General features: G+C 31.4%; 1 protein-coding gene across 4 annotated transcripts; it reads right to left on the bottom strand.

Moving 5' to 3' along the window:
* Positions 1-26,603, bottom strand: LOC106618320 (serine protease 1). Of its 4 annotated transcripts, none has more exons than XM_036360336.2 (6): positions 25,513-26,603; positions 12,725-12,901; positions 2,139-2,708; positions 1,613-1,790; positions 644-941; positions 1-568 (listed from the first exon to the last, which is right to left on the bottom strand). In XM_036360336.2, the coding sequence occupies exons 1-6, from the start codon at positions 25,727-25,729 to the stop codon at positions 272-274; spliced, it is 1,737 nt and encodes a 578-aa protein (XP_036216229.2). In that variant the 5' UTR covers positions 25,730-26,603; the 3' UTR covers positions 1-271. The 4 variants fall into 4 exon arrangements, with proteins under 4 accessions (XP_036216229.2, XP_014091497.3, XP_036216276.2 ...); XM_014236022.3 differs by lacking the exon at positions 25,513-26,603 and adding an exon at positions 16,288-16,902; XM_036360383.2 differs by lacking the exons at positions 2,139-2,708; positions 25,513-26,603 and adding an exon at positions 16,288-16,902.
* Positions 26,604-26,880: the final 277 nt, after the last annotated feature.

The following is a 26,880-nucleotide window of genomic DNA, read 5'->3' on the forward strand; positions in this document are numbered from 1 at the left end:
AGTATAAATTATTACAATACTTAATCGCATATTAGTATTTTTAAAATGTTCCGGTAAATGAAAATATTTTTAGTAACCAAACGTTACTTATAATTACAAAATTCATGATCAAAAAACGTGAATTGATCAATAAATATGACGCGGGCAGAGTTTAAGTTTAGAAAAGTGATAATTTAGCGAATAAAATACGCAATAGGATATCGTTACATAACGACTCAGGTGGCATATCAGAGTGCACTGCAGTCTTTGGCAAATGTGAGTCCACGCAGCACTACGCATTATCATTGGCCATCACTTTATTGATCCACGGCACAAATTTCTGTATATTCGTATAAACGCCAGGCAGATGTTCACGCCCACAGCCGATACCCCACGACACCAAACCGATGAGCGTTTTACGGCCATCCAACGACAGCGTTAACGGACCACCAGAATCGCCTTGGCACGAATCACGTCCACCCTCCTTGTAGCCGGCACAGAGGAAGACATCGTGTATAGCTTCCCGACGACCCGCTGCACGGAACCAACGCTGACAACGATCATTCGACAGCACCTCGACATCCACTTCCTTGATTTTGATGAGAAACAAATTGAGTTTATTATTTTACATATTGACTATAAACAGTAGCTATATTTATCTTACCTGCAGCACTGAGGGCACCGTGCTCTGTCCATGCCGCGTGCGTCCCCAACCAGCTACTGTTGCCATTTTGCCCACCAACTTCGTGGCTGGTGGCGGCAAACATACCGGTATTATATGCTGTTTGTAGACAACATTACGATCTAATCTTATAAGCGCTAAATCATTCTTGAAATCTGCTGGATTGTAGTGTGGATGCACTTCCTTGCGTTCTATGCCATATTCTTCGTGATTAAGTCGCTCTTCTTGTCCACGTACATCCCATTCGCCCAAGCGGATTTTCATATTCGAGTTTGCCGTTCTATGGTATAGAAGTTTGTGTATTGGTTTAAATTTATTGTAAATGGAAAATAAGATATTAATATGAAATGAGTTCCTTATACACCAAAGTATAGGACTTCGCTATAAAAAGCATATTAAATATAGAAAGATTTTATTGCAAATATTTTGGGAACAAAGTAGCAACTTTTCGAAAACTATTCACTGATGTCTTAATCGCTTATTTTGTGGGGCAATTACCTTGTTATCGTTCAAAAGGAGAAAAAAATAACAAAATTCTAGTACATATTATATATATATTACATCTATCAAAAACAAATCCATTAGTTCTACATTATATGACTTTAGTAATCTGTATATCACGTTAAAACTTAAATTCGATTGGGTTACGACTAAGGCCGTGCCAAAGATGAAATTTCGTACTAAAATAAACTTCTTAGACAGTTTTGTGATTGTTTGGTTTTGCTATGGGTTTGATGGGATTGAAATAATTCAGACTTGTATTGTCAACAATTTGACCGTCGTTAAATCAAATGTTCCAGGTTTTTGCCAATAAGAACGAGTCTTTCTATTAAAGAGGCATCGTGAAATTGCCTTCAAAATAGCAACAACTTTTCGAACAAATACAAAGCAGAAAGAATGTGTTTCTTGTTACTAGATCTTAAAGTATCACCAAATTCCATTGCTACTTACGTTGCTACACAATGCGCCGCTGTGACAACCCAGCGATTAGAGACGAGCGCACCACCACAACTAAGTTTGCGCGAGAGAAATCCACTCTTGATAAGCGCCACCTGCCAGGGATGTGAACCGAAGCCGGTCGAATGACCACCTACAATACGATTTGAGCGCGCATAGACCTCACCGCAACCTGCAACGAATTGTAAAAATAACTTAATTAATATTATTAAAATGAAATGAATTGAAGATTTTTGATAAAAGAAGACAGTGCAGAGCCAATCACACCGTGAGATTTAAAAATAAATAGAAAAGCACTTAGAAAATATAAAATAAGTCAAAACTAAGAGCAAAAGCATACCAGTGCTGAGTTGATTACATATATTTACATAAAAAAATAGAAAAGGCTAAAGTGAAATGTGAAATAAGAGTACTAAATAAAAAGTTACGAAAATAAGTATTCTTCCAACTAAACTCAAGAACCCAAACAAACAATACTAAGAAGTGAAAGTTGTAGAAACATCAAATCAGCTTTTGGTACCCGGCACTGGTCGATACGTTGTTCCGTCGGCATAAATTCCAACACCGCCGCCACCGCCACTGTAATCCTCCACCGCTTCGCCCGCATTCAAATCCAATACATTGCCCACCGCGAAGGGCTGTGGATGCGGCAAAAGCTCATGCGGCCCGCTCTCCGCCGAATGTGTGGGTGGTCGTTCCACATCGAAGAAAGTGTCCAAATGATTGGTGATGCCAGCGCCCAGGTGATTTGATTCATGTTCCCAGCTGCTGGACTGTGCCACAGCGCCACCACCCGTCGCTCCCGGTCGATAGATGTGCGGCTTGTAGGGTCGCTTCGTTGTGTACAGCGATTGCGTTATTTGGTACTGATGATTACTGATGACGGTGGGGTAGTGATGAACTGGCGGTCGTGAGGCACCCAGCGTGTTATGCGATGCTATGTTGGTGGTATGTACGTTGCTGCTTTGCGTTGCGCCATGACTATTATGTGAATTGTGTAATTGTGCACTGCTGCTGAGACTGCTATGCGTTGGGTGTTTGTTGTGCCCCGCCAAGTCGGGATAGATGTCGTGCAAATGTATGATGTCACCTATATTGAGTCGAGAAGCGTTTTTTTTTATATATAAGCATACTTATTTACACAGCATTGCAAAATTTAACAAGCATAAAATATTTACAGTTATTACAAGTAGTTGGTGTTTAAATATTTGAATTTATTTTTATATATTTTTTTAAAACTTTACAAACAATCGTATTTGAACGAAAACAATTCATATTATAGATATAATATATAACGTATTCTTTTTCTCACAACCATATTTTTCAAATTGACTGCAGTCGTAACTGGTAACAAATCAATGTATTACTTTAGTTTTTTTTTGCTTATTTTTTATGTTGCCGAAACATCAAATTTTTTTCAAACTATGCCATTTTGCTAATTTAACAATCGTAGATCCTTATTGAGGCCCTTTCTTACAGCTTAACAATTTACTTTTTTCTTTTTAACCACGGTGAAAGCCGAAATCATCACAGCAGTGGATGAAGTTTTTTTTTTTTTAGTGACTAGGGAAATTACGTATAACTTTTTTGTGTATATTCATTAATTACACTACTCAACAAATCTGTAGGAAAAATTTGCGACTGATGTGTTAAGAGCTCTATGGGGGTATTTGAGGTGTCCTGTTTATAAATTTGAGTTCAAAATTTTCCAATACGTTCAGCTATTTTTGTTATTTTAGTATATGGTAGTGATTTGACCCCTACACCGCTTGACTACAACACAAAAAGTCATATGTGTTAAGAAACTATCATTTTAACCCAAAATTATTCAGAAAGCCAGTCTCTAACATCACAGTCGCAAAATGATTGTAAACTACTGATATTTACCATATGTGTTTCATGTACTAGTTTTCTCTAAAAAAAATCGCAAAAATCTAAACTTTATCTTTCTATTCTAACTCAATAAATTTAGAATTCTAAATGACTAATTGTTGACGGAGTAATAAATATTGAATATTGGCCGGGAATGACGAAATAGTTAAGGTAATGTCTAAATAGAGATATATATAAATTATTCAGATATCATATAATTCATGCGACATTTGTCATAGATATAAACAATTTTAGTTCCAATAAAAATGTTTTTTTTTTCAAATATTCTTTACATAAACATTAATAAATTTTCCAAATATTTTGCAAAATATTTGTTCGAATATCAAAAATAGTGCTACAACTATTTCTCTTCAAGGCTTAATTTATCGAGTCAAGGCAAATTTGTAAATACCTGCGCCTAAATGGTGTCGATATTCCAGCTGTAGTTAAATATATACATATTAAAGTTACTCACGCTAGCGCGAATAAGTGTTTTTGTTACATGGGTTTCGAAGAAACATTGCTCTGATTCATTATTTTATTGTCCGATATATTGCATTGAATGCCAATAATGTGCGGAGTATCACACCAAACCAATGCTTGTAGAGAAATTGAGTAGTAAATCAAAAAGTAATATCTCCGTTTCCAAAGTTAAGATCCAAATTTGAAATACTTTCCTTCGAATCGGAAGTAAGCATATTTTAAAAATCGTAATTAATTTAATGTGTAAGTTACTGAAAGGTAAAAATATTTCCAGCATCTATGTTTTCTTCTCATTTCAATGGTGTCAAACATATTTCAGTTAAGCTTTTGAAACAAACGCTATAAATAGTTCAAATAATGCTCGATTTCACCAATATTTGTTTATTTTCTGCCTTGAGGTCAATTTTTAACCTAGATTTTATTAATATAATATAATAAATCTCTTTTATTGTACTTAAAGTAAACAGGACGAACCGATTACGTAATTCATAGTTGAACCAATCAGTGATGCTATTTAATAATATATAATAAAAATATTTTGAAATATAAATAAATAATTAATAATGATATGTAACGAAAAATGAAGAAATGATACAAAATACAATAATTCAAATCTAAAATTCAATAATACAAGTATGTACCGAGCCTTCATTTTGTGAGTTTGTGCCTAATATTGATACGATTTTTATACTATCGCAACTTGTTGCTACAGAATATAATAATTTTGCTCACCTAACCGTTGTTTGTATCACCTAAAACTAATCGAGTTATATATATATAAATGATCAGGATGAAGAGACGAGTTGAAATCCGGGTGACTGTCTGTCCGTCCGTCCGTCTGTGCAAGCTGTAACTTGAGTAAAAATTGAGATATCTTTATGAAACTTGGTAGACATATTTCTTGGTACCGTAAGACGGTTGGTATTACAGATGGGCGTAATCGTATTACTGCCACGCCCACAAAACGCCATTAATCAAAACCAATAAATTGCTGTAACTAAGCTCCGCAATAAGATACAAGACTGTTATTTGGTACACAGGATCACATTAAGGAGAGGCATCTGCAGTTAAAAATTTTTCTTCTAAAGTGTGGTTTCGCTATCTAAAACGTTTAATATCCATATCTCCTATACCACTGAAGCTATAATAACAAAGTTCACTGGAAAATTGGAAATGTTTCTAGCATCTCTATCGACGGTGTGAAAATGGGTGAAATCGGGTGCCATTCCCGCCCACTTCCCATATAACGGTACTGTTAAAAACTACTAAAAGCGTGATAAATCAAGCACTAAATAGGTCAGAGACATTAAAATTTATCTGTGGGATGGTATGAGATGACTTTATAGGAATCGCGTTCAAACTTAGACAGTGGGCGTGGCACCGCCCAGTTTTAGTTGAAAACCCATATCTTGAGATCTGCTTAACCGATTTCAACCAAATTCGGTGCATAACGTTCTTTTCATATTTCTATGTCATAGTGCGAAAATGGGCGAAATCGGACTACAACCACGCTTATTTCCCATATAACACCATTTTCAATTCCATCTGATTCTTTCACTTTCCACTATGCATATCAAGCAAAAATTATTATATTAGTGCAGAACATTGCGTGAATAATACGTTTAAAGTATGCCACCTTGTGACCAAAAATTGCCTAGATCGAAACAAAACTGTTCAGGTCCCTAGGTACTGAATATGTGGATCGCAGTACTTATAGTTGACTTTTTACCGGAAATATCGGTCAACATAGAACAATGCGGCAAGACCCACAAAGAAATCTATAACGAGTAGACCATTTGACTTTGCAAGAGTATAAAATGTTCGGATATATCATGTATAATATTTTAATTATTTCTTTGTCCTTAAATTCAACAAGTGCCACAAATTAACTGTAAAACGCTTTCCATAAGTTGGATTGATATCCAAATAGTGGCTTGAAATGATTATCTAACACAAATAATTATGAAATACGTGAAATAATAAAGAAAGGCTGAAAAGCAGACTAAAAAATTATTTTAAACAATTTTAAACTTATTTGGCTTTCTTTTATACATTTTTTAAGCAATGTGTCTTTTCTATAATTATATTTCGTAGTCTTAGATAACAATTGTTTGGTTGAAACAATGAATTAATATTTTTCCCCTTCTTTTCTTCTCCTTTTCTTTAATATGCCAACGTGACAGATTATAAAATCTAAATACTTACTGACAGCGCCCTGCCGCCCGTCCAAACGTTTGTTAATAATTATCACTTTTCATTTTCGAGAATAATGTAGATATTTCTATTCGTAGCGTGTGGAAAAGATTTACATTAACATTCACTCAACCACAAATGTAACTTGGACATCACTGAAAAAATAATGTCAACGAGATGAAATAAATACTTCCGCCGATTATTATATATTCACGCTTATATAAAAGTATTTAATTTGCATAGGAAATTATATAACACATTAAATAATACAGCTTTAAGAAAACTCGAAAAATAGATAACGAAAATAATAAAAACAAAAGCCATGTGGTTACAGCTGAAATTTGGTGAACCAGAAATTTTCACTTTTGCACCAAAGCTGTGAGTTTTTTGTAAGGTCTGAAACCCAGCAGTATACAAGTATATACATATACATATCTAGTCATTACTTATGTAAGCACAAGAAAAACTTGAATTGGCGTAGAAATTACCTTCCTTTGCAAAGATTAATTAGCAAGTGCTTAGCGACCATTGTGACGCAAATTATAGCACTGGAAAGTTGATTAGAAAGCAAGTAGGTGACGGCATTGCGTCACGATGAATTTACATGTAACCATAGATTTGTGCGAATAAATGTGTGTGGTATGGGAATTTTTTGCGTTAATTTGCTTTTTAATACTTTTTAAGAAATTTCGTTAATTTTAATGGGCGTGAAACGAAAATTGACATTTTTAATTATCTAGGTGACCAAATGCAAGTGATAATTATGGCAGCTTACGTGGAGTAAGTATCTTTTGAAGATTTGTATGACAAAAGTATTCCTTTTACTATGCCCTCAACAGAGTATATTAAGTGTGCGAAATTTGTAACACCCAGTAGGAAACGTTGGATACTCTCTAAAGTATATAAATAAATTATTAGTTTGACAAGCTGAGTCAATATTATACCTATAACACATTAGTTCCACAGTTTTTGAGATATCGAATCACAATTTAGTAAACGCCCATTTCTCTCCAAAAAGCTGCTCATTTGTCGGAATCTATGATATCAGGCCACTGTAAGATATAACTAACATATAAACTGATTGATCAAAATGAAGCTCTTGTATAGAAAACTTCTTTATTTGACAAGATATTTTCGCATGTATTATATTTTAGGTGCCGCCGAAATTAACATTTTTCTTTTTTTTTGAGATAATTTTTATATATTATTATTTCACTATTGTAAATTTATTGGCATTTTTCTAAATACAATTTTAGCAATTTTTGGCGCGCTCGTTTTTATGGCGTTTTACAACACTTAGATTACTACAGCGATTACTTCGTCACGTTTGCTTTTAACCCCTCAATGGTCTTAAAATTGTGTATTTTTCAAATAAACTCACAAAGGAAGTTAAGGGGCATCAAAGTGTTTGTTCTTGTGGTCAGTCAATGTCACCTCTTTTTGATATCAGTTGTTTAAAGAATTTTTGTCAAAGTACTCATTTTCTGTAAGGCATTTTTAGTGCATTTATGAGCTAGCATTAATCATTATCGATTTTCATCAATGATTTTGTCTTGTTTGAAAAAATATAGTCCATTGATGGTTTTAGCGCAACTGGCGGTTCAAATAATTCCATTTTGGTCACGCAAAAGCATTTAATGGAAATCGACCAAATTTTTTGTTTCCCAAGTATTTCTTCTTTGCTTACTAATGCCGCTAAACATTGTGAAAATGGAACTCTTCGCTAATCAAATTTTGATTCCAGAAATTGCAAAATAAAACCGTCCTGCCGGTACTTTGTACAGCTCTTCGGTGTTTTTTTTTATTGTACAAAATTGAGATTTTCAAAACATGTCTAAAGAACTGAATCGGAGTTATTCAATGTTTACATAGCGAAATGGCAGATGGCGCACAATGCCTCTACAAAAAAATTAAAATAAATTGTTCCAAACGGATTTCACTTTTAGTTGCAATTAATTATTTCTTATTGCATGTTTTATTTACATTTTTACTGTTTTTAAATTATTAAATTATGTATTATTATTTTAATTTTAAATTAAACATTCAGATTAATACTTCGCTTGTAAGTACATATATATGTCTTGTTGTACGTTTTTTCTTAATTAATTTGCTTTTGTTTAAATTTGCCACCCCACGCAGTCACAGTCACAACTTTACACTTCAGCGACGAAGACAATTTCATTATGGTCTCAGCAAAAGCGAACTGCTCTTTTAAGTTGTGCACACTATGTCGGCACTGCCTTCTCCTACAACCTCTCCTCTTCTTCTCATCCTTTTATTATTTTATGTTTTTCACTTTTCATTTTTACAAACTTTGTTGCCATAACTGCTTTTATCTCTGTATTACATATGCACTCAAAACTCATCACAAAAGCGAAAATTCCCAGAAAAGTCTGAAGTTCACCAGCCCATCAACACACACACACACAATCACCAATATATAGGCATATTATTTCACCGGAAATGGCAAAGTCGTTGACGAAGAAAGTGAAATTAAAAGATTAAACCGACAGATAAGTGGCAGTAAAAAAATATTATTAACAACAACATGAAAGTGGGTGTCCTAAATTGACAGTGTCCAAAAATATGAATATTCATGAGGAAAGCGTTATGTTGTAATGAAAACGATATATGTTTTTGTACTAGTACATTTCTTTTATAAATGAGGATTAACTTTTCTTGACAGTAAACATTTTTAGACATAGTATGAAAGCCAACTTTTTTATTATTATTTGGACTGCTTTTTAACTTTCTCGAAAAAACGTCTGTGAAAATTAAGAAAATAAATAAGCTAAGGAAATAGTTAATAATTGTTTTTTATATTTATTCATAGCAGTAACTTTATTGACGAATCAATTTTAACTTTTTGTTGTCAAAGATATATTTCAGACTTTAAGCGATAAATTTTCGGTCTTCTTAAATTATTGGAAATTCTTCTGTTTCAAGCAATGTTGCTATTAGTCTTTACAAGCATCAAGGTCATTACCATTCACAAAAAATGAGTTCAAAATTCAAATTCGAATTCTAAAATTTAAAATTCAAAGTAAAATTTCAAATTAAAAACTCAAAATTATTTTCAAAATTCAAACTTAAATCTTCAAATTCAAAATGTAAATTCAAAATGCAGTATTCCAATTTCGAAATTTAGGTTTCAAAATGCAAAAATCAAAATTCAGATTTCCAAATTAAATCAAAATGCAGAAATTCTTTTAAAAATAACTTAAAACTCAAATTCAAAACTGAATTTCAAATTAAAATTTTTTTTTAAAAACTCAAAACTAATTTCAAAATTTAAATTTAAACCTTTGAATTCAAAACGCAATATCCAAATACAAAATTCTGATTTCAAAAAGTAAAAATCAAAATTGAAACTCTAGATTTACAAATCATATTAAAATACAGAAATACTTTCAAAATTAAAGTTCGCAATTTAGGTTAGAAATTCAAAACTCAAATTTCTAAATTCAAAATTGAAAAACTATTTATGAATTGGCAACTCAAAGCTCAAAATTAAACTTTAGTTTTAAAATTAAAACTTAAATAAAAATTTTAAGTTTAAAACTCAAAACTAATTTCAAATTTAAATTTAAAACTTCGATTTCAAAATGCAATTTTTTAAATTCAAAATTCAAATTACCAAATGAAATTAAAATACAGAATTTCTTCAAAATTCAAATTTCTAAATGCAAAATTCAGAAGACCTTTAAAAGTTAAAAATTCTACATTTTAAATCCAAAATTAAAATTCGGAATTAAAAACTCAAGGTAATATATAAAAATTTCAAAATATGTATGTAATAAACAAATAAAATTTTAAATTTCGAAACTAAAATTATAAGGACTGGCATATGAGGTATACAACTGTTCGCTTCATATTTCCTACTTCTCATAGTATTATTAAGCAAATTGAAGCTCGGTAATAAGTAAAATCCTTTCTCCCTCCAGGCTGAAATTTTATAATCATTTGAATATTTTTTTTTTTTTGTAAAAAATCATGTTAAATCCAAGAATTTCCAAATTTTAAATATGAACGTCAAAACATTATTACTACCCCCACAATAATTACAAACTATAATTTTAAGTGACTACTAAGTCAGATTAAAAGTGTGCAGAGCACTATCTTCGTAGCTGATTATAACTCAAAAGCCAAAGAACTAACTAACTTCAACTAAAATATGAATCAAACTTCATGGCATTGGAAGTGTGCTTGGCGTTTTAATGTCTGAATTTTGAAACTCTTGCTTAACACGATCTTGTACAAACTATAAGTTTGAAGAAAAATAAATATTTGCATTCTGAAATTTTTTACCTCGAAACAGAAATTGAGATGGAATATTTAATCACTATGCACGCTTTTAATTATGTGTAGCAACAAAGTCCCAAAATCGCGCAAAGCCAAACCGTCCAGAAACAAACTCAAAACATGGCACAAAAGACTTAAGCGCGAAACCCGCACTAGACTTCAGCACTTGTGGAAAAATTGCGATGAGAAAAATGGATGCACAAGCGCAACTAGCAACGAAACTAAAAAGTAATTGGAAAAGAAAATAAAAAAGCGACTAAAACTGAAATAGTCTGCTTGCTGTTGTAAACAAAACAGAAAAAAAAACAAAACAACAGCAATAAAAATAAAGCAGCGGTATATTGAGGAGCGATGTGTGGAAGTTATCAGAGCAAAACGTCAATATATGCGTTGTTGTTGCTGTTATTTTTTCGCTCTGCCATTGCTTTTGTTTATAAGAAACGCTAGCTGTTTGCATTTATTGATATTGTAAGCTCTTTTTTTCGTGCGCTTTTTTGCTTTGGAGCGGTAGGTGGCATGCGCATTCAACTTTATATAAGAAAAATTACTTGACTTAGTGCCGAAGACGCCGCCAAGAAAAAGGTAAACGAAACAGATGAGTAAAGCTTAGGCACTTAAGCTGTCTAACGCTGAATTGCAAAAGCTGCTCAGCTGATTTCGGAGTCAATATAGATAGGGGTTCTTAAATCATATATATGATTCAAATTATCAAAAAGTACGAAAATGTTTTCAGGTATACTAATAATATTTTTGCTATATTATTTGCAACACTTAGGTGAAGTCGTTACACTAAATTAAAAAGCTATGGTTTTTTACTTTTATTTATAGCAGCCATATGACTCGAACTTCAATTTTTAAATTCATGTAATAATATACCAGACATTAAAATTCGAAAATCAAAAATCGAAATTCAAAACTAAAAATTCGAAATTTAGAATTCAAAGTGCCAAATTCAAAATTTGAAATGAAAACTTCAAAACTCAAAATTTCGAATTTCGAAATTAATATTTCAATCAAAAAATCACAATTAAAAAGCCAAACTTCAAAACTTATACTTAGAATCTCAAAATTTTAAGTTTAAATATTGAAATTCGAAGATCAATTCAAATTTAAAAGTTAATCATAAAAATTAGAAAATCGAAATTCAAAACTCAAAATTTTAATTTTTAAAGCAAAACTCAAAACCGATTCATGCGAAAGTTTAATTTCAAAATTCAAAGTTGAAAACTCGAAATTAATAGCTCAAAATTCAAAATTCGGAATACGAAATATCAAAATATAAAATTTGAATTATAAAAATTCAAAATTTCAAAATTAGAAGTCAAACTTCAAAATCCACAACAATAAAAATAAAAGATCTTAAAATTCAAAGTTCAGATATCAAAATGCAACAAAAAAAATTCAAAAGCAGAATTAAAAAACAGGAAATTCATTCTATCAATTGAAAATCATATATTAAAATTTAATATACGAAAGTCAAAATTGAAATTAAAATTTAAATTTCAAATAAAATAGTCATTCTTAATGCATATCGAACAACATATACATAATAAAATACATTTTTTTTTGGAAATTTTAAAAAAATATGGAGAAAAAGTTTTGAAAAAAATTTAAAAAAGAAATTAATTTTGAAGAACAAACTTTTTGAAATTTTAAAAAATAAAATTAACTATTTTAAAAGATAATAGAAATACAATACAAAAAATAATTCTGAAATTTTCCAAGTAGTTTCTTTTTAATTTTTTTTATTAACCGGCAATGTACGGTTTGAATTTTTTTTTTTTGTGTTCGTCATCTTTTTCATACAACTCCAGTTGAGCCCCCCTGCCAATGTCGATGCACTATGCATGCACCCACAGCCTACACAGCTACCTTGGTTGCGCATGCGCAATGTAATGACTTTAAGAGTGCATGTTACTTGCACGCTCACATTGAACTATTACAGCCGTATTTACATATATATACGCATAAGTAATTGCTTTGCTGCAACAATTGTCATTTTCGAAACGGCGCTGCAACACTGAACTGAATTAAATTTATTGCGCAAAATTATTCAACAAAATTATTCAGCGAAATTACATAAGCGCAATTCGTCGGCTATTATTACATTCCACTAAGCATTTTACCAGTACTAAGCACTTAATTTTAGAATTTTTACTGTTACGTTGCGCAATTGCAATCTCTCATTTCTAGCAGAACTCTTTTTCACTCTGCCATTCTTTACTTGCCGCGCTTCCAGGCACCTATCATACTCACTTGTATTGTTCACTTGACTTGCGTGCGTGTCCTCAGCGTCGAGATCTTTGTCCACACAGCACGACCAGATCATTCCGCCCGAACAGAGGTCAAGCGGTTTGCCGCCGCCCAACACACACGAAATAGAAAGACCACATTCGAATTTGTGTCCACGAAAGCGGCAAGACTGCGGAATCACTGAAAAGGAAAAACGAGAAAGCCGAGAGAAAAGGAGAAGAAAAAATTAGTTAATAGAAATTAAATCAGCATGAAGTGAAATAAAAGTGGTAGGCATGCGTTTGTAGATATGTGTGTATAGTGGAAAAGTTGATGCGCAAAAATTATGAGAAATAGAAAAGCATGAAAAATTGCGTGAAAATGAAAACGTTTTATTAAGAAACCTCTTTCGTGTGCAAAAAAATATTGCACATGTTTATGATGACGGATAAAAAACGTATTTGTAATTATACAGAGTGCATCATTTGGGTTGTACATAATTTTGAATTTGTTATAGCTTTCGCTTAAAATACTTAAACATGTTAATTAAGAAAATAATTATCAAAATTTTCTTCATTAAAAATTTAATTTCGAAACAAAAAATTAATTTGGAATGTTTTTTAATTTTTTCCTTCTTCGAATTTGTTTCAAAACGCGAATTATATTTTGTGAAACTCATGCTTATGCATATTAACTGGAATGTATTACTAACAATTTTTCTTTTTAGACGAACTAATTTTTATAATTTAATTAAAATTAGTTTTATTTAATTTTTTTCAAATATTAATTATTAAACATTCGTTTATATGAAAATAAATCTTTTTTTGTTTTAAATGCTATTATATTTTAAGAGGTTATATCCACTTGTAAGTCAAAATAAATGCTTTTTTCTTTAATTTTTTTCATGAAAAGGAATTTTATTAAAAAAATAAATTAAATTAAATGTACATTTCCAAATTTTAATGTACTTCAATAATTGTCGATTAATTTTGAAAAAATTATGGATTTATTTCATAGCCCGTAGCGGATCTGTATGAGAACCTTCAAAAAAAAAAACAAAAAAAAAAAACAATGAGTGGGATTTTTCAGCTTAAAATTATTTTAATCGATAACCAAAAATTTTAATTTTTTCAATAGACGTATTTAGGTAATGCTCGAAGGACCAGTAAAATATTCTATATTGGCCGAATTTCAGCCTTCCAAAAACAATCCTTTTTTTTAATTTTGTAAAAAAAATCTACAGTGACTTAAAAAGCCGAAATTATTATCAAAAACCTTATCCTGACAAATATATCTAAGGAGGTGAAGATCATGTTAAAATTTCAAGTTGAAAGGTCAAGCCGTTTTGGAGAAATTTTTGTCATCCACTCTGAAAACATTTTGGGAGCTGATTTCAGTAACTTAAAAAGTTCTTACAAATACGCTCACATCTCCGAAACTACCATAGTTGCCGAATCAACTTCAAATTATTGGAGAGTATTCTTAAGTATGTATATGTACATTCGAATATTGCAAATAGGCGTAAAATAAATCGATTTTTTGAACTTCACAAGTGAATATAACCCGTTAAGTTCCATTTAATGTATAGTTTTTGCTTGTATGATTTTTAAATATTGTAATTAATATTTTATTATCTAAATATAATATTAATAATACAGTAAATTTTGATTAATATAAAAAATTTGTATCACATGTCTATACTAATTCCTCTGCATCTTTTTCTAAATTTTTATATGTTATATATATCAACAAGGGAAAGGGTTAAAAAGTTCTCATTTCAACAGAAGCATGAACATTTTTTCGATAAGAATGTAAAAAATTGTAATAAAGTTGTAAAAGTGACTTGAAATCTCCTTCGTGTCCGAAATATTTTATTGTTATTGTTCTTAAAATATACTACCTTTCATTTAGTTATAAATATCTTGAAAACTAATTTGAGCCCTTTAATGCCAATATAAAAAATTACACGTACCTTTTACTACTAATACTTGTACATAGAAATAAATCAGTTGTTCATTACTATCTCTTAAATTTAGCACCCTTTTGAAAAGAGTTCATCGAGACAAGATAATAACTATTATTTATTAATATATTGCTTGGCTACAATTTTCGATTATTAGCGACGGTCATAAAATTTTTAATATTTTTCTGTCGTAATAAGCATTTTGGTATTTTGAGAATAATAATAGTTGTTTATTTTTTTTTTTGTGTTTATTTTTCTTTTGTTTTATGAAGTGCAAGAAGCTTAGGCACAATGTAGGCAAAATTGGTGGTAAACAAAATCTAAACAATAATATATATGAAGAAATAAGAATGCGTGAGTCAATTTATACAAATAAATTAATACTTTTCGCCTGCTATTTGGCCAGATTTTTCGAACTAAACTAAGATTACACTTAACTTTACGTAACCCAAGTTTGTGAGCCATGTATGTAGCTTTGTCAATATTTTTAAAGAAATAGCTGAAATATACGAGCGTGGTACATTGAAAGTTATTTATGTCTTGCAAAAATTTTGTCGCACGGAACTTAAAATTTCGTAAAAAATATGTGAGAACTCAAGACTCACAAATGGCCACGTATAAATGGAATTTAGACCGAAGAAACAATGAATAGTATAGCACCGTATAGGCTTGATTTGGTAATCCATGAAATAATTTTTAATTAAAACAAAACTGTGAACAACCTACCATGTCAAAAGGATGTTAAAGGATTCAAAACGCATGTTTCTAAGCAAGTTTTAATAGCACTGAATCAAGAAAATTGTATCAAAATTATTTTAAACAAATGGAAATTTGAAAGTAAAAAAGGAAACCTGTTATCAAAGAGCGATCATTATACGTCAGTCGGTTGGATGAAATTGCAACGGTGCCGTACATCTGGGCGAAGTTGGCAATCCCCGGTAATATTGCTAAAAATCTTTTGGGTAATCTCTTGAATAATTTGCTTTTATTTTAATGCGGCATTAGATATATAAACATAAGTCCTTTGAGATTTTAAATGTATAAAATTAGTTTTGCTTCAAGTAAAACTTTGCACACTTATAGTGGTGAATTTTTGTCAACAATTTCAAATTTATAAAAGCAGATTTCATTAAAGATGTATTCTCCATATTTCGATTAAAGCTAAATCATCATGGATTCAAACTAAGCTACTGCACGACTGTAAAAAGAGTGTCCACAATTAGTTAGAGCTACCACTAAAGGTATATTTTATTTGAGAAGAATGCTTACAACAATTCATAGTATATAGATATAAGATTTTTTTTAAAACTTAAGCTCGAAAAAGCCACTAAAGATATAAATGGATTTATGATAAAAAGAAATAGCGCATAAGATTCAAGCTTCAAATCAATTATTAGCTGCTGGGTCATACGTCACGTATCGGATAATGACAATAATGACCAGGAACGAATACTAAATTTATTATATAAGTATTGACAATTAAATTTTACTACTCCAGTATATGGCAGAAATAAGTGGAAATCAAATTTCTATGAGAATTTTTCTTTCATATATTGTATTTATCTTATCCAGTAAATTTTATTTAAATTATAATAAAAGGTTTAAACTTATTGCGTGTAACTACTTCTCGCCAGCATTTCCATGACAGAACCCTCGTTGTAGTAACCGCCGCCACCGCCGCTGCGCCTCGACAAGGCGTCAAGTATCAGCATATCGTGCTCTTGCGCAGCGCTGGGATGCGCCAGTACGTTGATGCTACATGCGTGCAATGTAAGAAAAATTAAAACTTTAAGCACTCGCAGCCACGTATCCTTTTTGGCAGAGCGTCTTCGGCGAGTGAATTTTGACATTTTGCAAATTTTATAAAAAATAGTTTTGGTTTTTATTTTTTAGTAATTGAACACATCCACACGAACAGGAGTATTTATTAAAATTTGTTTACTTTTACTTTTCGACTTAATATATTTCAATTTGTATAAACTGCTATAAGCTCCTGCTCTGCGAGGACTTTCACTTTCTGTGCCGCCACTTGAGCAGCAAAGCAAAATAAAACGCAATTTTACAACACAGCGCAGCAACAACGCGCAAAACGAAAGCAAAAGTGGTGGCAATGACTACAATAATAACAACTGGCTTTGTGCTGTGACACCAACAACACTTCAATAATTACACTGAAACTTTCTTTACACTATTTTTGGGAAATTTTTATTTCCGATTACATTTTTTGGATATTATTTTTTTTATAATTATATTTTCAAAATTTTTGTTATAAAATTTCATTAGCAAACACTGGAACACTATCTTTTTTTCATAACACTCAAGGCTTTATTTTTTTAATTGTTTAAAGTAAATCATATTAATAAATTTTATGTCTTTTTTAAATTTTTTTTATATGTTTTTTTCTTTTCTCTTCAATAATTAATTGTTCACCACACTTGCCACAACCACACTGCCGCACCAACCACAATAACCGTTCAACGAAAAACTCAAGTCAGAACTAAAGCTGCATATTCAACGGCGAGGCTCATGAAGCAGCTAGCTGTTGGCTTGCCACATGTAAGATGCGGCATTTACGCTGCCAGCAAGCGTCAAAGCAATGAGTCAAAGCGCATATGGTAAAGGCAGTGAGTAAAATAATAAAAAGGTTGAGTCAAAAATAGCTTAGCTACTTCTTTTGTACTCCGTATTTATTCCACATATTTTGCACTCAAGTGAAGCGCGGTTAAAAATGCTTCACTCAAAAGCTTCGAATTTGCACTCCAATGCCAATCACTCTTGTTTATTCACTAATTGTGGCCATGTTTCTTAGAGTTAGGCACTCAAGTTTGTCGCTTAAGTCTTATGTACCGTTTTCTACTCTTAACAGCTGTTCATGGTAAAAAGCTATCTCGCTGCGAAACTAACGGCTTACGCTGAGGTAGTAACCTCGCGTCTTTGCGGCTGAACTTGTTGAAGTTTATGTTTACTAATTTACATACATAAGTACTTATGAAGTAATTGAATTACACACGCAGTGTTAATATATTGAATACTAAATTTAAATACTTTTACGCGCATGCCACACAATTTTCGCCGAATGTCGCAGTCGCCAAACTTTTTCGTGTCGTTTTTTTTCAAAAACTCTTCATATCAGCTTCCTACATCTGTATATCTGCATTTTTCGATTTCAAATAAGAAAAATGTTAAATTTTTGCATTTTTGCATTTTATTTCTGACATCAAAGTTTTTTTCCGCTTTTAATTGCCATACATAAGCCAACTTCTTTTCATTGGGTTTAGTTCGTAATGCTTTCAGCAAAATTAACATGCAGTACTTTACGGCTATTTTTGTCGGTAATTTGTCATTGGTGGCCTTTTTCTATTTTCGCCAAGAGCAAAATGAACTAAGACAGACCTACGGCGTTGATTAGCTTTCGGTTTTTGTGGTATGTATGTGTGGTATGCTGTATGTATGTGTGGTATGCTATGCTTATCTATCTTAAGTTACATTGGAGAAAGGCATGCTCATTAAGATAAAGTAATAAATATCTTTTTCTTCGGTAATTTCTAGTTTTACTTTTCTTTAGCGTAACAAAATTTTCTCCTTGAAACAATTAATTTCAACGTTTATTGTTCTCAAGTCACGTGGATGAAGGCATAGAGTATAGTATATATCATGCATTATTTTACCCTAAACAGTGTACATTCAGTTTGGCACGAAGTTTGTAATACCAAGGTGTTCATATTCTGAGTCCTGTGTGATAACGGCAACGAAACTCTTACTTCTTTGCATATTATCAAACGAGAAAATTTAACGTGAATTATAGTCAAATTAAGTCTAGAAAATAGAAAATTTTTCCAAAAAGGTTGCTTTATTAATCGCTGTCTGACTTTGTTTAAGTGCGATGGAGTTATGCAATATGGCATTAGAAAGGTAAGATTTTTTAATATTTGAACACACCAGTACAAAAAAAAATGCTGTATTTTGCACTTTTTTTTTGGTAAAGGCAAAACCATCATACAGGCGGCTTAAATGTGAGTAGTGGTTATGGTCCTGACACTGTACTAGTTTCGCTGCTGAATTGAAATTAAATCGATCCACTTCTGTACCGTATGTTTATTGGTGATGAAAAGTTTGTCACTTACGACAATGCCAAATGAAAACGGTCAGGATCGAATTGCGGTTAGTCGGCGTAAACAGTGTTATTGACATGTTTTTATACATCCGCTTAAAGTTTGGTGATTACTATCTGTTCCTATATATGACAAATGTTTTCGCTGTTAAAAATTTGCCTCAAGCAAAGCTTCTAAAATTTTACTGTCTCAATTTTTTTTTTATCAATGAGCAAAATGATTTCTATGAAAGTGTCAATACGAAATTATATTCAAAATATCAAAAAGTTATCGAAAAAAACGGTGCATAATCCTAAATCGGATAAATCTAACTATTCTAAATAAAACCATATATTTAATGCAATAATAATGTATTTCTTTTTACTAGACTTTATATTTCGTATAAGAATTTGTACTTTGGTCGAGATCAACGAATGCAGAGAGAAACTTGGTATTAACTCGTAATATTTTACCGAATTATTATTCCAATATTAAAATTAATTTATTCAAGAGCCGATATCTGCTATTCGGAAGTAGAAACCTATTTTCTTCTTAAATATTGCTTACAAACACTTGATGATCACAAAAAAATGTTACTAACATATAAAAATGCACTCGTACCATTACATATCACACCTATCGGCCTACGCAACTGTCTCAGCGAACGACTAAAAAATTGCCAATAAACATTTGTGATAAATATAAATGCCAACAACAACATGCTTATTTATTTCATTGAATTCACTGAAACGGAAAATAGTAGTGTCCGAATGCGGTTGATAAACGCGACTGTAAACCATTATTTGCTGCAATGAAGTGCCTTATTGTTGCAACATGCAGCAAACACTTCCACATTTGCTTCTATGAGTATAGCGAACAGTGCACACGATTTATTACCGACAGTCGCGTTTACCAGTTGTCACAACTACCTTTTGTTAGTTTCAGTCGCTGTTGGCGGGTTGTTGGTGCGGTTTACAGTTGCAAATACTATGGGCGAGCAATAGTTGCTTGCAATAATGTCGCCTATAACGCCGGTTTTCCTTGATAAACTCGCTTGCTCATTTTGATTTTATTTCTCTTGCCACCGTTGCATGGCATTGAACTTGCCAGATTTTTATTTTCTGCAATTTTGTTGTTTTTTCATTTTTTTCAATGCAGTTGCGTGTTGTGCTCATATTTGTTGTGTGGCGCTGAGTTTTCATTTTTTTTTTTGGAAAATGCCTTCGAAATTCATATATATAACCAGTTTGTTGGGAAGGCAAGACGTTGCATTTTCCTTTGAGTTTTTTGTTTGTGTTTTTGGAAAATTTATGATTTTGTGGCAAGTGCTCGCGCAACGAAACAGCGTCATAAATATTGATAAATGAAAAAAATCACGATAAGTGAAAAAATTAGTTGATTTAATCGAATAATAAGCGAAATAACGGATCTGCAACCAAAAAGTGGATTTAAAAATAATTGCAAAAGTATGGATTTTTTGTTTGTGCAACTTTTTTCGATTTCTCCCGATTACGGGTATTTGTCGTGTGACGTTGTTTGGTAGCGAAAACAGTTATTACAACGAGTTTCCGGGATTTGTTGGTTGTTGTTATTTGGTGATTATGTTGCTGTATTTTTATTGTTTCAATAGAGGTTTAATTTAATTACTAACAATAATTAGGGAAAACTAGCAGAATAGGAATAGTTTGACTCAAGCTTAAAACGTTTGCGATTGCTTTTAGATAAATATTTACTGAAACCATTGCTATAGTCGCTTTATAGCTAATATAACTTGAAAAATATATATTAAATTTCAAGGCATGAGCGAAACCAACCTAACCTTTGTATTATAATTATTTATATTTTTTGCAAACCTGGAAAACATTTTCAAAAGTATCGCTTATAGAAACGCATGCTAAATATATTAGACTATTTAGTTTATTTTAACAACTTAAATATTAAAAATGTTTGTTAAAAAATATATTATATAAACATGTAGCTATAAAGCTTATTGCACTTTATGTACGTTGATTTGAATCGATTACTTTGTATGTCAGCTATAGGCTGTAGTGGTCCAATATCGGCTATTTCGACAAATGAGCAACTTTTTAGTCACAAAAGGACGTGTGCAAATTTTCAGATCTATTTCTCAAAAACTGAGGGACTACTTCGGGTATATACAGACAAATAGACGGACAGAGGGACATGGCTAAACCAACTCAGCTATTCAGGTTGATCATTTACCTATACATTTTATAGGGTCTCTGCTTGCTTCCCTCTAGGTGTTTCAAATTTTTTGGAAAATTTTATTTACCCTGTTCAGGGTATAAAAAAGACTTAATTAAGTAAATTATTAATAAAATAATAAAGCACTTTGGATTCTTCAATAAATTGGTCAAACTCAAAAATTTTTAAATATATATATTTTTATAACAATTTATAGCGCATTATTTTAAATATTGTCGCAACAATTATGTAATTAAAAAGTTGAGATTTATATATATTTAGCCAAGTCATAAAAAAATTGTTTGATTTGTGTAAACTCAGTGTATTTTCTCCTCGCATTTTATTGCAGAATAATTGTCTGAAACTCTAGGCCTACAAAAAAAGTCTTTCAAATATTGCCGTTTTCATTCTGACTTTATATATTGATATTAAAAATATATTTATTTTCCATGTGCGGGGAAGAAAATTTTTCTATAAAATCACAATATGCCCAAATTTTATTACTTTCAATTTAATGAAGAAGTTGACAAAATTGTGAGAGTTGAGCTTTAGCTTTAGCTCTTCAACAATATTTGGAAGTCTCATTTTAATATTTCTTTAGCAACAATGAAATATGTATATTCGACAAAAGCAAGTGACAAAAGAAAGCTCAACTCAACTCGCTAGAAGATATTGTCCATAGAAATTGGCGGCGTTATAAAATAAGATAATGGATTTTACCCAAAATTTTATCGGTTGTGGTTTGCTAAAATTTAGATTCGATTTCAATGAGATCAGAAAAAATTGTACCGTGATCGGAACATTTGTCGTAAAAACGCGTTTAAAAATAAACTGATAACCTATATTGACTGGCTACACTTTAGAAACCCGTAACCCAAAAATTATTTTAAAATACTAATTTAAAAATTTAGTGCAGCCATAGACTATCTTAGAGGAAGAAGACAACCAGGTACAAGATGATGAATCAGAAACTGCGAATAATTCTGAATGTAATTGCATTGCTTTTGAATCAGATTACGATCCTGATGATGCAGATGTTGTGAGTTCTGACAGTGCAAGAGTTCTTCTAAAAGAGCAGGCTACACGCACTCTGCGTATTTTTAATTTTGCAGCAGCTCAAAAAGAAAATAATCTAAGCACCTTGGGTATATTTGCCTCAAAATTATCTAGATCGTTTTAGAAAGTAACAATGAGTTTCAAGCGTTTTGAGTTTTTGCTGGATTGTTTACGGTTTGATCATAAAACTACTAGGGCTGATGATAAGCTTATTATAAATTGCTACAACAACTATAAGCCTGGCAGGTACGTGACTATTGACGAGAAGCTAGAGAAATTTAGAGGGCAATGTGCCTTTCAAATGAATATCCCTAACAAGCCCGTTAAGTATTGCACAAAAAAAAATAGATTTGACTTGTGATGTTTGTACAAAATATATGCTGGAGCCCATATTATGGGAACAGCATGTACTAGCTGTAATGCGAACTTTGCAACGCGCACTCAAAGTAATGATAACAGAATGAATGTTGAATGTTAGCATCGAGAACCAGCAATAGATCCCTAATGTGCAGAAGCGCACAACTTGACAACAACGACACTTTCGTGCATCCTTTGCCGCCCACCAATTTGTGAATAACATTATGCACAATTCTGCATACCTTTCGCCAACCAAAAGTACTTTAATTTTTAGTTATGGAATAATTTGATTTTATGTGTTTCTATGTTTTTTTTTTTTAAATCGTTATTTGTAAAATAATTGAATTGAAATATATATTTTTGTTATAAAAAAAACATAGTTGTAAAATTTACGAATGCTTAGTGTCAGTGTACAGTCAAATCGATCCTTATTGTTGTAGTGTTAATTAGCGCTTATATCTTTGCTAGATACTTATGCTAACTTCTTTTTCAGTATTGATGATGATATGTTTTAAAATTTACTCGCAAATAGACAAGCTTACAAGCATTAAGCTATCAACCGTAATGTATTTTGCTAGATGCTCAGATATTGGTTATATAATAATATAATAATCCTTAAATTCATTTATTATTTTATTAAATTAATTAAAATTAAATTCATTCCTTATTCAAATTACATACAAATATGCTCCATAAACTAAATCAACATCAATAACTTCAACCAATACAAGAAAAAACGTTAACGTTAACGGTTGCACCAAGCTATAATACCCTTCACAAATACAACGGCTCCTTACAAGAACTTGCTTCCGATTGTTCAATTTGTATGGCAGCTATATGATATAGAGATTTGATCTGAATAATTTCTACGGAGAATACATTGTTGCCTTAAACAATAACTCATGCCAAATTTCGTGAAGATATTACGTGAACTAAAAAGTTTCCCATATAAGTACTTGCTTCCGATTGTTCAATTTGTATGGCAGCTATATGCTATAGTGGTCCAATATCGAACAGTCAGACAAATGAGCAGCTTCTTAGTGAGAAATGGACAGGTGCTTGAAAACTGAGGGAATAGTTTGCATATATACAGACGAACAGACCGACGGATGTGGCTAAATAAACTAAACTCATCATGCTGATCATTTATGTATATACTTTATAGGTTCTCCTACGTTTACTTTTTCGTGTTACAAACTTCGTGGCAAACTTAATAATCCCTGTTCAGGGTATAAATATATATATAAAAATTTGGTGGTCTTTTAATTTTCTAATTATAATATTATATTTCACATTACATTTTTTAACAAAGTTTCCTACTTTCCACTTATTCAAAGCGTCTTCATGCATGCGCTGCTAATGTATTTAAATTTTAATTGAACAATTAGACACAGATATTGAGGTAACACTTTAATTATATATTTACCTAATAAAGTTGTTTAAGTTTATGTTTTAGGTGTTCAAAAGCTTTCTAATTTTTAAGCAAAAAATAAAAAAATAATAAATGAATAAATAAAACTGTGTTAATTGAACTCATGCAAATTAAAGAAAAAATAATTAATAAAAAGCATTGAAATAATTAATTTTGGAATAAAATAGGTAATTGAAGACAGAATTTTTATTTTTTTTTTGGTAAAATAGTGTGCATATATGTTAGATTTCAATATTTTATCTTGAACTACCGTTTATACTGTTAATATACAAATACATGTTCGCTGCCCTTGTAGTAAAAAAAAAACACGAAAACGATAGCGAATGGATTTCAATTTCCCAATACTTATAGATACATATATGGGACTTCACTACCTATGACAATACATTATGTAAACACTGCTTGTGTGCTCATATATTTCTATACGCACATCTACTCTCGCACATACTTCTATATATATTCATATTCAGCCATCAATCGAAACTCAACACAAACAAAAGAGATATAAGGCTTAGCTGTTTATATAATTGTAAAAACGTAAGCGAATATTTTTCATTTTTATTGAAGATCAAGGTTACACATAAGGCATAGTAATAACTGTTATTTGTTGTTGTTAAATACCATTTGGTTGTCTTATTTTTGAAATGCCATTGCAATTGTCTGTCAACTTATTTTGATTGAGGTTTCTCTCTCATTAATCTCTTTGCCAAATTTGCTACCTTGTCCGTGTCAACACTTGCACATGCCTTAATTATGTATGTGAGTCAGCCGATATTTGCATGAAGTTATGTTTTTAAAAACTGTAATAATTTTTTTTTGCTATTTGTCATTGATTTATATTTTGAAATATAAAAAAAAACCCCTACTTGACTCATTAGTTAAATCTATTAATAATTTTGTTTTCATCCCAACAGCAGAACATCTCAAAATATTTTTGAATTATATAGTTGAATTGACTGATTTGGTAGCAGTTAAAGTTTGGAATCGAAATTTTAAAAGCTGAAAGTTTTGAATAAACAAAATAACAAAATCGACGTAAAAATTGCAGAAGACGCAAAAAATGTTATTCCAAAGCTTCAACAGAAGTCTTTACTTCTGTGCAAAAGGGATTACAACTGGAGCAAAAATGTAGCTGCCGGATATTTTATATGGCGTGGTAAAACAGTTAAGCAATACTCTTTTCGTTTGATAGAATTGGATCTTCCAGCAAGGTTCTGGTCCAATGGTGGCTTAAAAGGAATATTCCTGATTTCATAACTGCAGATGATTGGCCGTTTGAAAGTCCAGATTTCAATTCATTGAACTACTGTTTTTCAACATAGTTAGAGCTTATGGCCTATCGAATACCCCACAGAAATTTGGAGAGTCTCAAAAAATCGAGCAGTGACAGCAATGACGGAATTGTTCGAGGTTTGCTGTCATTGCTGCCACTGCTTGACCGTTCGAAAAAAATTGTGTATATCGCTCATTAAATAAGCATTATTAAATAAGAGTTACTTTATTAAAAAATTTATTATTGTTTATTTTCATAAAGGCCTGAACTTGTAACAGCACTTTAGACAGCACTAAGTATAAAGTTTGCAAAATTAAATTAGCCCTAATTTTTCTTTCCTAATTTTTGACAATTATCATTACAAATTTTACTATTCCGCAAATCCTGTTTGCTCGTTTTAAGTTTAACTTATTTTAAAATTTTCTCAAAACTTACGATCTAGCTCATCGAAGAATTTCGACTCCTTCGGCAGCTCCTTTGTAATAGCGTTCTTCAAATCGGGCGTGATAACTTCATTATAAGCACTATTGTAATTTTTCTCAGCACTTGACATGTGACAGACAATATTTAAAAGCAGCGCGATTGTAACAGCATTCAACGAAAGTGTAAATTTATTCGTATTGGCAATGCTGCCTTTAAAAATGCGCAACATGCTGCAAGTGGCAATTAAGCTTTAAATTTTTTCAAATAGCACTTAGGGCTTTAAAGAGGCACATAAACGTTTTGAAACGAAATTTTAAAAATTTTTTAACAAATCTCAAATTTTCACAATTGCAACGATTTCCGCATTTTTTGTCACTTTATCAAAGGCAAATATTTTAAGATTGAATTTGGATGTTTTACAATAATTTAAATTATTATTGAAATAAGTAAAAAATTTAGCGGTCCTTTACGGTTTACGTCGAGTGAATTTTATTATCGTAACAATTTTTGAGTTTATTTTTTTGTTTTTAATTTTCTGCTTTGGTTTTAATTTTTTTTACTTTTTCAGACTACTCTTCACTGAGGTATTGTTATTTCATTTGCTTGCACCACATGCATATGTAATGGAATTTTAGGTGAAGTTCAGCGGATATAAGCGCACTAAGTTTTAATAATCGTATAAAATTTACTTGACGGCGGGAAAAAATTTTAAAGGATTATTCGCATAAATTTTTCCACGATATTTCTTTAAAGTGCCACAGTTTTTTTGCAGCAACGCAGTGGATTAATTTCTAAGCATTTTCGTTTGACTTTATACTTGACAGCTGCTGACTCATTTAGCTATAATTTAAAATACAAATTTATTTTATGCTGTAAGCGGTTTCTTAGAGCTCAAATTTTTTTTTTAATTTTTAATAATACTGAAGTTTACTATTTTCACCACTTTTCGAAAACAAAATTTAACGTTCAAGCACTTTTCTGACTAATTACTCACAAACTCCGCTGCGCATGCGCATTACATTCGATCGTTTTATTTAATTTGATATGATTTTTGGCATGCGTAAGTGCTACGCGAATACTGTCCCAGCACGAGCCGCGCGCGTCAAAGTCAAAACGGTTAATAACAGTGTCGTGCAAAGTTTCAAAATCGAAATACCACAGCAAATCACATATGACGCTGCCAGTCGCACACTTACGCACTTGTATGCAGCTGATGAGCTGTGCATGTGAGGAGTTTGCATATTTGTCGTTTTTGTTGTTGGCGCTGAACTATGAGACGAATCGATGGCTCAGGCAGCAACTCGAAGACCATAAAAATACAAAATAAATAAAATGTTTGTACATATGTGTACATAAATAACAGTGAAATACCAACAACAA

This window comes from Bactrocera oleae, chromosome 4 (assembly GCF_042242935.1).
Source record: "Bactrocera oleae isolate idBacOlea1 chromosome 4, idBacOlea1, whole genome shotgun sequence".
Classification (NCBI taxonomy): Eukaryota; Metazoa; Arthropoda; class Insecta; order Diptera; family Tephritidae; genus Bactrocera; species Bactrocera oleae.